The sequence below is a fragment of the Salvelinus fontinalis genome, chromosome 15, assembly GCF_029448725.1.
Source record: "Salvelinus fontinalis isolate EN_2023a chromosome 15, ASM2944872v1, whole genome shotgun sequence".
Lineage (NCBI taxonomy): Eukaryota > Metazoa > Chordata > Actinopteri > Salmoniformes > Salmonidae > Salvelinus > Salvelinus fontinalis.
The window spans coordinates 28,472,109-28,486,542 of NC_074679.1; the positions used below are offsets into that span (position 1 = coordinate 28,472,109).

The window sequence follows — 14,434 nt, forward strand, 5'->3', positions numbered from 1 at the left end:
CCTTCTTTGTTTTGTATATATGTGACAACAAGATACTTTTATGTGTCTGGAACGTTATTACCTGTCTGTTAAACTGAGACAATCTCAGCCCAGATTTGAATCACTTCAGACCGAGAGGCTTACTCATGAATAAATCAGACTGCCATGTCTGGTCTGGTCTGGACTGTGCCACTCCTGACTGTAAGGCGCAGCAGCAGCATGTGGGAACCCTTCAGAGGGAGTGTCTGACTGTGTCTGTGCTGAGATATAACTTCACCTGGCTCTTCCTCCTGTGTCATCTACAGTGTCGGGCGGACGGAGCAGGCTGCACCTCATAGACTTGGGGAGCTGTGAGAAGGTCCTCAGTAAGAGCCGAGACGGAGGGGGAGGCCTGTGTCTGTCTCTCACTGCACTGGGAAACGTTATCATGGCTTTAGCCAATGGAGCCAAGCACGTACCTTACAGGTAGGGGAACTAGTACTGAACTTTCTATCTATACCTTGAATATGTAATATGCAAAGTAGTCGAGTCATGTAATGAAAATGTTCGAGACAAGTTTATGCAAGTACATTTAACTTGACTATCAAGGCTGTGTTTATCTAGCGTGCTATAGACTTAAAGAAATATCTCAGTGTTAGCTATGTAGTTTGCTACACTATGGAATCAGAAATGAGGTGAAGAGCTGGAACGTTTCATATGGGGAATGCAGTGCAGACAAAGTGTGAAATGACGTGAAGAGCTAGAACGTTTCATTTGGGGAATGCAGTGCAGACAAAGTGTGAAATGGGAAGAGCGAGCGAAAACGGGAGGAAATATACTATTAAAGGAGCGTTCAGCTTAGAACTCGACATAACAGTCGAAGAACCAGTTCTTCCAAATGTGATATTCAAAAAATCTCTGGCAACCCAGATAAATATAAGGCGTAGAGAACCGTGGTTGAATGTAAACCAACACTGATATAAGGCACTGAAACATCCTGCCATTTCCTGAGATGTGATGATGATGATAGTGTGTGAACATATCATTTCTAGGGACAGCAAACTGACGATGCTGCTGAGAGAGTCGCTGGGGAACATTAACTGCAGAACTACAATGATCGCCCACATCTCTGACTCCCCTGCCAACTACACTGACTCCCTCACCACCATCCAGCTGGCCTCACGCATCCACCGCATGAGGAAGAAGAAGTCCAAGGTTTGTGTCTGGACTTGCAGAGCTTTTAGTATCATACATTGTTTACATTGATTAATAGACATGGGTATTCTCCATTTGAACAGTAGCATATTTCGATGTACAGGGAACTGTTTTGATGAGGGAAAGCCATAGATTTTCACAGTTATAATAAGTATTTAGTGATCTCTAGAGTGTATTACAGTGGCTTTATTAGCAGAAGTTGCACTGTTCACCATTTCATGTAGTAGCCTATTCGTAACTGAGATCTTGAAAAAGCTATTCCCACTTTACTATAAATTGGAGGCCATGGTATGAAATTAATCAGGGCCTCTCTTAATGCAAGATTATTAATTCCATAATTCAGAGTTAGTTTTTCTTGCCTGCTCAACACATAATCATGTAATCAATAGGGCTGCCTAACAGGGTTGGGCTCAATTTCAATTTAGGCAGTCAATTCAGGAAGTAAACTGAAATTCCAATTTAATGATTGAACAAATCAGCATACATTTTTACTGACTTCTCAATTAACTGAAAAGGAGAAGCTATTTATGTCAAAAGTTAGAAGAATGTCTGATTTTAAATTCAAATCACTTCCTGAATTGACTGCCTTCAATTAGAATTGATCGCAACCCTAATGCCTAAGGATGTGTGTAATGCATGCCCTCGGATTCAGGAAATATATACTCCAGATAATTAGGTGTAATGACAGCATGTATTTATTTAGCATCTGTCTTCGGCGTAATTATAATGCATTCTACGGACACTGATTCATATTATTGACATTCATTTCAGTGTGCCTATTGATGTTCAACGTGTAACCTTTAAATGTATTGACTGGCGATTTTAAAGTAATTTATATTTGCCTTACGATGTATTCCACCGTGAATTCATTATGCGATTGAATTAACTGTAAATCTACAGCAGGAAATGGGAAAATGGTGGAGAAAATTATATAGACTTTTTCAATAAGTCTAAAGTAAAAAATGTTATGTCTTGAACATGTGAATTATGCAGAAAGTCTAAGTATGTAGCACATTCATGTGCTAAGCACATTTCCTATATACACTGTTTTGTAAGTCTCTGTATGTTTCTGTGTTGCAGTATGCATCCAGTTCCTCTGGAGGGGAGAGCTCCTGTGAGGAGGGGAGGATCCGTCGGCCACCTCACCTCAGACCCTTCCACCCCCGGACGGTGGCCCTGGACCCAGACCTGCCCTCCCTGCTCAGCGACCCAGACTACTCCTCCAGCAGCGAACAGTCCTGTGACACCGTCATCTATGTGGGGCCGGGGGGCGCCGCCATCTCAGACCGGGAGCTAAGTGACAACGAGGGCCCCCCCACCTTCGTTCCCATCATCCCCTCCCTGAACAGGAAGCGGTCTGGGAAGGAGGGCCCCCTGGACAGGGATCACTTCTTCAAGTGCAACACGTTTGCTGAGCTGCAGGAGCGCCTGGAGTGTATCGACGGCAGCGAGGAGCCTACAGCGTTTGTTGGAGAGGGCAGGGGAAGTCAGGCCAGCCCCAAGGTGGACAGTAAAGCAAAGGAATGCCCTGGCTCTGTTTCCCCAAAGACTGTAACTAAAGCCTCCTCCTCCCAGGAGAACATATCACATAAACTTGCTCCTAAATCTGTAGCCATTCCTCCATCCAGTAGCCCCCATATCAGCCCTTCTAAGTCTAAACTGGAACATTCCAGAGGGGTGTCACAGAACATATGTAGAACAAGTGCTGATGGTGAGAAGGTGATGTCAGACAGCAGAGCAAGCCCATTCATACAGGGTGTGGCCACGGTGCCAGCCTCTGAGCCAGTAGTACGGGAGAAGGTTTACTTCAACAAGAAGCCCTTACCCAAGCCTGCTCCCCCGCCCCCACAGCAGAGAGACTCAAGCAGGGGCAACGGAGAGGCAGAGGAGAGGTCCCCCACCAGAATGCCCCCTGTGGGAATGAGCCATCAGGTTGGAAAACAGGGGGAGTCTGGGGACCCCTTCCTTGATAGGACCCAGACCAGGGGACCTGTAGAGGTGTGCCAGCTACGCTCCACCCTGAGAGAGAGGTACATGGACAGGGACAACCTCCGGGCTACGGTCACCCTGCAGCAGCCTGTGGAGTTGAACGGAGAGGATGAGCTGGTGTTCACTGTGGTGGAGGAGGTTTCCATCGGCAGCATCATAGACAGCGGGCGGCCCTCCAGCATCATCAGCTTCAACAGCGACTGCTCCCTGCAGGCCCTTGCCTCCGGCTCCCGGCCCGTCAGCATCATCAGCAGCATCAACGATGAGTTTGACGCCTACACATCTGCTGTGAGGGGTGCAGAGGTCAACATCGAGGTGCTCACCCCCTTACAGGATGACTCATTTGTGTGTGTGGGCAGCAGGGGCTCGTCCATCAGCTCCTGGCTCAGCGAGGTCAGCGTCTGTACTCTGGAGAGTGAAAGGGTACATTCTGCAGACGTTTTCCTCCCACAGACTAAGCACATCGGCCCAGACGGCACCTTCTACCTGGATTCCATGGGTATGTTCCACTGTGAATCATCCCGAAGGGATGCCAAGAACTCCCTGAACGACAGTGGCTTTAGCTTTTCTGAACTGGACAGTGACAGCACAGCACCTAGCAAACTGTCCCTGACAAAGTGCCCTCTGTCTCCCGAGTCAACCAAAGGATCCCTCAGATTCCCATCCAAATCAGCTAAAGTTAACTCTCTCAGCTCCTCCTCACAACCCTCCCAGGGCCCTTACATAGTCCACTCCAGTCTTCCCAGGAAAGTGAAACCTACCTCATCAATAGCCTATAGTAGCAGCAGCAGTCGTGAACCACAGAGACAGGAAGTCAAGCAGGAGGACCCCTGGCAGCGCATTGTCAACCACTCTGAACCTCAGCTTCCAGACTCCAGCGCCCCCAGCAAGCTCCCCAGAACCCCAGTAAGTGGCATTCCCTGCCGCAAAGCTGGTGTTGTCAACAGCAATGGTGTATCTCGCCCACCCAAGGTGCAGGGTTCTACCTCAGCTCAGAGGGTGGTGGACGGCTGTGAGAAGTCCACCAGTAAGAAAGCGGAGCCCCCCAGCAAGATGCCTCAGCTCAGACGAGGGGCCACCACCCTGGGCACTGTGCCTGTCATCCACGTCTCCCCAGAGACCAAGGCCACAACCGAGAACATCACCACTACAACCAACATTCTCAAGTTCTCCTCTCTGGGGAAGAATGGAAAGGCAAATGGGCAGCAAGCCAGCATGCTCCCCAAACCTGGTGGTACCTCACCTCCTCCACCTCCAGTGCGTAAGTCCAGTCTGGATCAGAAGAACAGGCCTCTGCTGCCCCAAAGTGCCTTAAAGTCTGTGTACGGTGAAGCAGGGAGGACCAAACTTACCAGGGGGGCGGTGTCAGAGGATGAGCTAGAGATTCACTGCAGAGTAGACTCCAACAGCCTCAAAACCTCCAGCCTCAGAGGTGACTACACCCCAGCCAAAGCCACATCCAGTCTGAGGGCCAGAGGAGATGCTAGTCGGCAGCATTACGGCAGTCAGATGCCTCTGGAAAGGAGTGACAGCATGTCCATGGTGGGCTCCAAGCCCACTCTCAGTCGAGAAAACAGTGGAGCCAGCCTGGGCTGCAGCAAGTCCAGCAGATCCATTCCCAGATTCGGTGTACCAAACTCAACCAGCTCTCCCATTGCTACATTCCCAACTTCCCCCTGTTGTGCTACAGGTGCTCTAGTTAAACCTGGGCAGGTCAAAGGTAGTGTTAACCCCAGGGCACTAGGAGCGGTCAATGGAAGTAAGGACCGTTCGTTGTCAGCGAGCAACTCTAAGGGCCTGAGCTCCTCCACAAAGTCCCTGGCAGCTCCAGCAACCAGGAACCCCAATGCCAACCTTCCCCCGACTGGCAAGACCTCCGCCCCGCGAGCCACGGCAGCCGTTAGCAGCAAGCCTGGGCGGGGGACCATCATGGGCACCAAGCATGCTATGCGGGCAGCCAACAGCCGGGTCAGTGAGCTGGTATCAGGCAGAACATCAGGCAAACACCTGAGGGGCTCAGGAGACTCTGACAGTGGTAATGACAGTGGGGTAAACCTGAGTGATGACAAGTCCCCCGTGGCCATGCTGCCCTCCCCCTACAGTAAGATCACAGCCCCCAGAAGGCCGCAGCGCTACAGCAGTGGCCATGGCAGTGACAATAGCAGTGTTCTGAGTGGAGAGCTTCCCCCAGCTATGGGCCGCACAGCCCTCTTCTACCACAGCGGGGGCAGCAGTGGTTATGAGAGCATGATCCGGGACAGCGAGGCCACAGGCAGCGCCTCCTCTGCACACGACTCAATGAGTGAGAGTGGAATGTCCTCCTCAGGCCGCCCCAGGACATCCAAATCCCCCAAGAAACGCAATGGTAATAGCTCTGAACCTGTATACATCATTATGTATTATCTATCTGATAATATCCTGAACAACAGCATACTGTAGGTTTAGTCTGGGAATGGATTGAGGCATTCAAAAATGTGAAAGTTCCATAAAATCCCAAGCATTACTCAGGTCCTTTTACAAGTTGTCTTGTTTAACCTCTCTAGGGTATGTGGGACAGTAGCGTCTCACCTCTTCAACAGCCAGTGAAACTGCAGGGCGCCAAATTCAAAACAACAGAAATCCCATAATTAAAATTCCTCACACATACAAGTATTTTACACCATTTTAAAGATACACTTGTTGTAAATCCAGTCACAGTGTCCGATTTCAAAAAGGCAAAAAAAAGCACACCAAACGATTATGTTAGGTCAGAGCCAAGTCACAGAAAAACACAGCCATTTTTACAGCCAAAGAGGAGTCACAAAAAGCAGAAATACAGATACAATTAATCACTAACCTTTGATGATCTTCATCAGATGACACTCATAGGACTTCATGTTACACAATACATGTATGTTTTGTTTGGTAAAGTTCATATTTATATCCAAAAATCTGAGTTTACATTGGCGCGTTATGTTCAGTAGTTCCAAAACATCCGATGATTTTGCAGAGAGCCATATCAATTTACAGAAATACTCATAATAAACATTGCTAAAAGATACAACTTTTATGCATTAGATCCACTTCTTCTTAATGCAACCGCTGTGTCAGATTTCAAAAAAACTTTACGGAAAAAGCACACCATGCAATAATCTGAGTACAGCGCTCAGAGACCAACACAACCCAAACAGATATACGCCATGCTGTGTAGTCAACAGATGTCAGAATAGCATTATAAATATTCACTTACCTTTGATGATCTTCATCAGAATGCACTCCCAGGCATCCCAGTTCCACAATAAATGTTTGTTTTGTTCAATGAAGTCCATCATTTATGTCCAAATACATCCTTTGCGTTAGTGCGTTTAGCCCAGTAATCAAAATTCATGACGCGCTATCACTAGGAGTAGACGGTTGGATTTCTTCTCAGGTTTTTGCCGGCCATATGAGTTATATTATACTCACAGACATCATTCAAACAGTTTTAGACACTTCAGAGTGTTTTCTATCCAAATCCACTATTAATATGCATATCCTAGCATCTGGGCCTGAGTAGCAGGCAGTTTACTCTGGGCACACTTTTCATCCGGACGTGAAAATACTGCCCCCTACCCAAGAGAGGTTAAGCCCAGTCTTTGTTGTTATTTACAAGCAACTGTGTGATGTCAAACAGTCCACTTGTTAAATAATGGAGAAGGTTGTTCATGGAGGTCATAAGCCCTAACTGTTTCTACCACTCCTCAATAAAGCCTATTGTCTAAATGTTACACAGCATGTCTATAAATACCCCTGATTGCTGTGCAGATCAGCTTAGACAATCTCTTGTTAAGGGTTGTTAAGGGTCAAGGTTCACTGCTGTTGACTTTATGTGTGTCATGCTGAAAGCAGACTGAGTGGTGTTCCCATCTGAAATAAGAAATACATTTCTACAGATCTCCTGAATGAAGCAGTTTGCCAGAGAAGTATAGCACAGAATATCCAAACAACATCAAGGACAAACTGTCGCTTTCCCCAACTCCCCCAGGAAATGTTGTACCTCATCAATCTAACTTTTTAAAATGTGATTCTTATAGTTGGTTTTGTCACCTTTCTGATTCAGCAGAAATTAGATGTCTGAACTCAGTTGAACAGTAGCAGACACTTCCACTTGTTCCAGCTGTCTTAGATTTATGCAGTCAATCTTTTAAATTCATATTGTTTGGTAGGGATTTAAAATAGACAGTGGTGAAAGCCTTATACATATGCAATCAACAGCACGCTCAGGAGGCCTGTGTAAAGCTGGCTATCTCTTTACATCTCAGTCTCACCCTCTTTACATCTCAGTCTCATACATATTTACTAATAGATAGAGCTGTACAGCTCGGCCCTGGCAGATATTACCATTGTATATTTCCAGCAGTAATTGAGGTGCCTGTCTGTCTGTGTCTCTCCAGGGCTACAGCGGAGGCGGCTCATCCCGGCCCCCCTGCCAGACACCTCGCCCCTGGGGAAGAAGACTGGCACAGCTGGCCAGTGGGTGGACCTGCCGCCCATGTCAGGACCACTGAAGGAACCCTTCGAGATCAAGGTGTACGAGATCGACGATGTGGAACGGCTCCAGAGGCGACGACAGGAGGACTTGGTTGAGGTGAGTGAAGGGTCATGCTTACTGTCTGTAATACAAGCTCCCCATACTGTTACTCCACTTATTTTAGAGTCATTAGGTTTAAGTTCATCACTACATACAGTACATGCTGCTTAGCAATGTCAAGCTCAGCAATAGTCTGCACGTGTCACATTGATCTCAATATTCTGAATGTGCTACGTTGAAGTCAGGCATGCAGACCCAGCGCCAGGATAAAGTGACTAAGGGGGCAGTGGAAATCGGTGAGGGGGCACAATTATTTGGGGTTCTTGCATTTGAATTATATTAAAGTTTGCTTATGTCACGCAATACCATAATCAACATAAAAGTTAAAATACCAAGACCATGCAGTGCTTTTGACCAAGAAGTGACAAATTGTTGCACTCTATCAGCACCATGGACAGCACCCTACACGCTAAAGCGAGGATTTGAAATCCTAGGCTGGTGTCTAAGGAAGTCATTTTGCCATTCCATACCCTAGGTTTTTGCTGAAATGACACCACTGGCAACACCACCAAGATTTTGATTTAAAAAAACAACCAGCTAGATTGTTCTTACCTTTTCAGAAGAGTTTGCAGCTGATTCTCTGTGGAACTTCCTGAGTAATCGATCATTCCATTCTCCCCAAAATCTTCATGTAAGATCCCCCTCAAATGCCAGTTGGATTAGTTGAGCTTTTCTCAGGTGTAGCATGCTTCTTCTGTGCTGACTGAACACGTTTGTCAAAGTGGAAAATGAGTTCTCGCATGTAGCTGTGGACGCCCCAAAGGTCAATCCATGTGTCAGTCCAGTAAGCACGGTCGGCATAGCGGAGAGAGGCCCAGAGAATCGTTGCAGGATATCAAGTGGGGTCCATATCGTCCTCATTGGAGCCAGAGCGGGCAATTTCAGTCTGCAAAAACTGGCGAGCGACACTAAACTCACCTTCCACCAAATCTTTATTTTTTTAACATTTTTTTAACATTTTTATTTAACCTTTATTTAACTAGGCAAGTCAGTTAAGAACAAATTCTTATTTACAATGATGGCCTACACCGGCCAAACCCGGACGACGCTGTGCCAATTGTGCACCACCCTATGGGGCTCCCAATCACGGCCGGTTGTGATACAGCCTGGTTTTACTTAGATCTAGCAGTGGTTTCAACTTTTTCAATCTAGAAAGTCAAGGGCACAAAAGGCCTCCACCAATTGGCTGTTGCGTTCTCTGAATCGTTCAGATATTTCACCACTGACAGCATCCAAGAACATTATTTTACACTTTGGCTTTGTGTGGGTACGTTGGCGAAGGCAATTTCTGATATCCATCGTGGCAGTGAGCTAGCTAAATAGGCTAAGGTTAATACACTAATGTTTTTAACAGCTAGCTAAGAAGCTAACTAAACTCTGTAGTGGTGGGGCGTGAGGCAGAGTTGAGTGAAGCAGCTTCAACAGTAAACTTGACCGCGCCCGTATAAATCAAAATCGAATATTACAGGTAGAGGCGTATTACGTTATTCGCTTAGCCTACCACAGATGAAAAGTGTTTCCCCCGCTTTTTATGGATACCCAAAGGAGTCATACCTAACTGCCCCAGTGGCTTTCCATAGCCCCCCTGCACACACCGCGGCACACTCTGTCTACTGTGCTGACACAGCGCAGCGGAGATACAGATTTTGCATCAACCTGTCACTCAATAATTGTTTATATTTTCATATCGGGACATACAACTAAAGTTTTAACAAGTTTTAACTGAGAGTGTTAAGCCTCCCTTTGCCCCCTGGTGGAGTCGGCCCTATAGGCATGACATCGTGGGAAGGTCTTAGCTCACTCTTTCTCTGGTTCTTATTAAAGAACAAGGTGAAAATATGCATCTGAGATGTTTGATCTTTAGTCTGGCCAATGGCGAATCCCAAAGTCTTTATGTGTCTGTGTGACCAGGAATGTGAAGAGATCAGTAGGCAATTATTGTCTGGCGTTAATTGCTTTAGATATGACTGATCGCTGGGGCTCACTGCTGGTGCTGATTGACAGAGGGGGAAGGAGTGGTGGTGGTGGAAAGAGCAGTCCAGGAATGTGTGATGAATGTGCATCCCCCCTCTACATCCCAACACCCTATCAGCCATCACCATGGCCCATCCCTGGCTGCCTGATGGCTCTTTATGGCTGGCTCCACTTGCCACGGGTCATTAACTGCTCCCACAAGTTAGAGGCAGCCAGACAGGAATTTGTTAAGAGAAGATTTTAAATCAGCTGGATGGTGGTTTGATTTAGTTTCAATTAGGAAAAGATGATCTTCAATTTGTCTTTCCCAACCATCACTGGCTGAATGGCTGGTAATGAAGTGCTTTGCCTCGCACATTCCCCACTGTTCCCGGGCCAGTGTTGGAATACCATGCAATGTGTGCATCATGGCTGGTTTCCGTGCTTGTATTCTCAGATGTCTATTTGTGTGCACATGGCTTTTTCTGTGTACATACAATATACAGGGTTTAGTACTGCATGTTTGTGTGTTGTATTTGTTTGAGAGATCATGAGATCATTACTCTGTCTAGAGTACAAACATATTTTTTACATTATGGATTTTATTTTCTTCTCTTTTCTCATCTTTAGCATCCATTCCAGGATGTTGAGAAGGTATGTTGATTTTGCTGGATGGCTGAGGCTTGATTATTCTTTAATGGGAGTTGGGGAATAGTTTGGAGTAAGGGTTAAGAGGGGAAGAACAGGAAGTAATTGGATTGTTCGAGTTGCATGCACATATCTCAAATTAGGTTTGTTCTATTGTGACAGGAAATGTTAATACACACGACTGTGTCTGTATATCCTGCAATTCTTCAGCAGCAACAAAAATACTAGTGAATGACTATTATTATTCCTTATTTCAAACAGTTCCTTAGTCACTCATCTCTCTCTCTCTCTCTCTCTCTCTCTCTCTCTCTCTCTCTCTCTCTCTCTCTCTCTCTCTCTCTCTCTCTCTCTCTCTCTCTCTCTCTCTCTCTCTCACTCTCTCTCAGGGCCTGCTGTACTTCAACAGTAAGCTGAAGGTTCTGGAGCGGCGGCAGCAGCAGATCAGGGAGCTGAAGGTCAAACATGAGGCACTTAAGGAAGAGCTAGAGGACACCAAGACCCGGCTGATGATGGACCCTTGCAAGTGGATAGGAGAGTGTGAGTGTCTGCTACATTATTCTACCAGGATTGGGGCATATGGAGATGTACACATTTTTATTATTAATGTTCCCTACAAAAATAGAAAGTTATCTTCCTATTGAAAGTTAACTTGATTCTGTGGACAGTCTTCCAGTTTTCAGTTGATTGTGTGTGACCAGGACTTTACTCCTCTGCTCTCCTGTCTCTTCTCATCCAGTTGAGGTGGACCAGGATTTGGACAAGGAGTCCCAGGAGTACCTGCAGGCCCTGGGTCAGGTCACAGAGGAGCTGGAGTTCTGTGTCAACCTATGCAAGTCACGTGTCATGATGGTGACCTGCTTCGACATCAGTGTGGCATCACCGCCCAACACTCAAGAGGGACTGCGAGAAGTGGAAGTCTGACAATGAGCAAAAGAAGAGATGGAGAATCAAGGAAGTGAGAAAGGAAGAATTATGAAATGTAGCAGTCAGTTCATAGTTATTGCTGGAATGAAGTGACAAGAAAAACAAAAAAGATAGAAAATGAGACAAACGTGTTGGGTGTCTTTGCATGGAGACAGGAGATCTGAACCGATTTATCTGCAGTGCCTCGTTCTGGACATGTTCATGTTGGAATGGGAGATAAGCGTGTGCACAGACACACCAGTTTCTGTGTTCCAGCATGATGAGAGAGAGGCCATCATTTACCCACGAGTCATTCAACGAGACCCGGAAGTGCCTTTTTCACTCGACTTATTTTGAGTCATTATTTTTTGTATGGTGCTAGTATCATAACCAGCATACCTAAACAAACCCTGAACATATTCCTTTTAAGAAATAATTATTTTATATTGCATTGTATAGTGTATTTATATGATTATGCTGTGTGTAAAATATAATTTCTAGGTAAAAAAAAAAGAAAAAAAAGAAGAGCAATAAGCTAATGTTATTGCGTTCCCAAACTTTGCCTTTTCTCATGTTTCAAACCAACCTCAGTCAGCATTTTGCCCATGTTAATCCAGCCTCTTGCGCCTTATGTTATCTTTCTGGTTCAGTAGTCTACCTTTTAAAACAGGTCTGTGTTATCTTGTCAAAGACTCAATTTACTGTTATCACTCAGCCACTGCCAGCTGAAAGCTAGCAGGGTTGAGTAAATGTTTCTTCCCTCCAGTTGCCTTGATCACAAGGGGTCCCAGTGGAGGTGCTGAGATGGGTGATGGTGGAGGTGTAGAGAAGGGGAGAGGAAAGTATGTGGTATGTGGGGCGGAGCTGTGTTTGCCCTTGTTTATTTAATTGGAGATGTGGCAACGGCAGAACACATCAATCAGAGGGTTCACCATACAGGGCCTGCTCCCAACAGGCTGTGTGTATGCCATGATTCATGGTTGTGACAGTTGGCTCTCTCCAGTGCTCTGTGCTAGGGGTGTCCAGAGTCAACCTGACAGATCTCTGTCACCCTCCCTGTACCCCCAGAGCGATGGGGAAGCATGCTGAGTATTATTCCCAGGCACAGAGGTGCTCGTCAGTGCTCCTATTTTATCCCTAGACGGGCCTCTACTGGGTTCTACTGACACAAACAAAAGGGCATAGATGAGATGCCACAAGCAAGCGTCATTCTATGGCTATTTTGTGGTGTGCTCTTTTAAGTGGTGCCAAGCCTTGGTTCTATGCATTCCAACATTCTCACTTCCACTATAAGAATACCCTCCATAAAGCACTAAGATCAACAGCACAGACCGTTTGCAATGACTCAGAACCCTCTCTGAGTTATGCTTCAAAGCTACACATATTACACATATAGCACTTCTCTCCAACCTTCTACTTTCTTTACTAATTTAACCGGATGTCTCAATCAAAACTAGGACAGGCTCCAAGAGGACAGTGTCCTAAATAAAGGCCGTGAGAAACCACAGTTTCCCGTGTTTACATGCAGTGAAGAAATTGCCGCCTTCAGATTTAGACGTTGTTTGGCAAATACAATCAATCAACTAGCTGTATGTAGCTGCCAGAGTGTTTGTGTTTTAATCACTTCTCTGAAAATGGTGTGGACAAAGAAGATGAACTGGTTTTGGTTATCTAGAGTAAGAAACTGGATTTGATTATCTAGAGTAAGAAACTGGATTTGATTATCTAGAGTAAGAAACTGGATTTGGTTGTATTTTGATGTGTTTGATTTATATAACTAAAATATTCATTTGTTTTCTTTCCTCTTACAAAGATATACCCTCAGGCCCTTTCTGAAGATGCTGCATGAGATTTTTTATTATTTTGTAAGAATGATTTCTATTCCATTTTTACCATTTTGATTTTAATAATATCTTTGGCTCTCGATCATGCTGGGTTAGTTTCATGACTATTAGCAAACTAAAACAATTTTTCAAGAAAGTTGATGTATGTCATATTTCATATCAAAACCCATATTTTCTAATGTCTTTGGTTTTGTATAGGATTTTCTGACCCTGTGTACAAATGTATGATATGGCAGCTCGTGTTGAGTTTTATCTGTGAATAAAATGTTTCTTCTTATAGCTGACTTGGAATGATTTTTCCTTAATTTGTTGTCTTGAAATAAACCATTATGTTCGGCCTACATAATTCAAAACCACATTACCTATTGGTCATTGGTATCCTAGCCTCTGCCAAACAACCGGATGTTCCGGTTTTCAGGGGAAATGAAAAGAGAGCCTGTGACGCAACTTCTACTTTTGGACTTTAACAAGGCTACACCACAGATTTTCTAAACCCAGAGGCGCAACATCGCAAGACTTCTGGTAACTTTTGCGAAGCAGACCAAGCAAACCAGGCTGGCATTTGGGGTTAGAGAAGTCAATGAGAGAAGTGAAACATCTTCCTTAGTCGTTAATTTTCTCGCAATCTAAAGGCACAACCTAGATTAAGGCAGCCCCCCCCCCCCCTCTCTGATTCAGAGGAGCTGGGTTAAATGCGGAAGACACATTTCAGTTGAAGGCATTCAGCTGTACAACTGACTAGGTATCCCCCCTTTAGATTTGAGTCAATGACGTGTTTCTGCTCATGAGTTTAGCTAGCCAACGTCACCATGACATCACCTAAAAGCGTGATCGGGGATTTCTATTGGAGAAGCAGTTTCTGCATGTCTTCATACTCCTGAGGTTGAAGAGGCGCTGTTGCACCTACTTCACCATGCTGTTGATGTGAAGGGACCATTTCACTCCATCTTAACTCCTCCATATTTACTTGATTGGTTGAACAGTGCAGAAGGGAACCATCCATGATGGTTTGTTTTCTTCTTGTCAAGACCAGTATGTAGGGGATCTAGTTTCAGGCATTTCTTGTATGCCTGCTACATTACATATTGGTACCCATAACCATCCTCAAAACAACTAGATATGAATGTCATCGAGTTAGGTTGAGGAGAATGTAATGAAGGCCTTACCAAAGACAGTACAGTATGACAATACAGTACAGCAGTACAGCAAATATTTAACAACAACCTGTTCCCACAGATAAGTTTTCCCCATCTGATTAATGCTACCAAAGAGCTGCTTGTGATGATTCATCTCCCAGGTGCATATGTAAGCATTT

General features: G+C 45.3%; 1 protein-coding gene across 4 annotated transcripts in view; it reads left to right on the plus strand.

The window, feature by feature from the left end:
* LOC129811708 (kinesin-like protein KIF26A) overlaps positions 1 to 13,396 on the plus strand; it is a 134,771-nt gene extending 121,375 nt beyond the window's left edge. For 3 of the 4 annotated variants that reach the window (XM_055863234.1, XM_055863236.1, XM_055863238.1), the window contains 7 exons: positions 285 to 444; positions 1,011 to 1,173; positions 2,254 to 5,527; positions 7,575 to 7,768; positions 10,355 to 10,378; positions 10,759 to 10,909; positions 11,109 to 13,396. In XM_055863234.1, coding sequence (XP_055719209.1) covers positions 285 to 444; positions 1,011 to 1,173; positions 2,254 to 5,527; positions 7,575 to 7,768; positions 10,355 to 10,378; positions 10,759 to 10,909; positions 11,109 to 11,293 — 4,151 coding nt within the window. In that variant the 3' untranslated portion in view covers positions 11,294 to 13,396. The remainder of the gene's footprint in view (positions 1 to 284; positions 445 to 1,010; positions 1,174 to 2,253; positions 5,528 to 7,574; positions 7,769 to 10,354; positions 10,379 to 10,758; positions 10,910 to 11,108) is intronic. The other variant, XM_055863235.1, reaches the window with a different exon arrangement.
* The last annotated feature ends 1,038 nt before the right edge of the window (positions 13,397 to 14,434 follow it).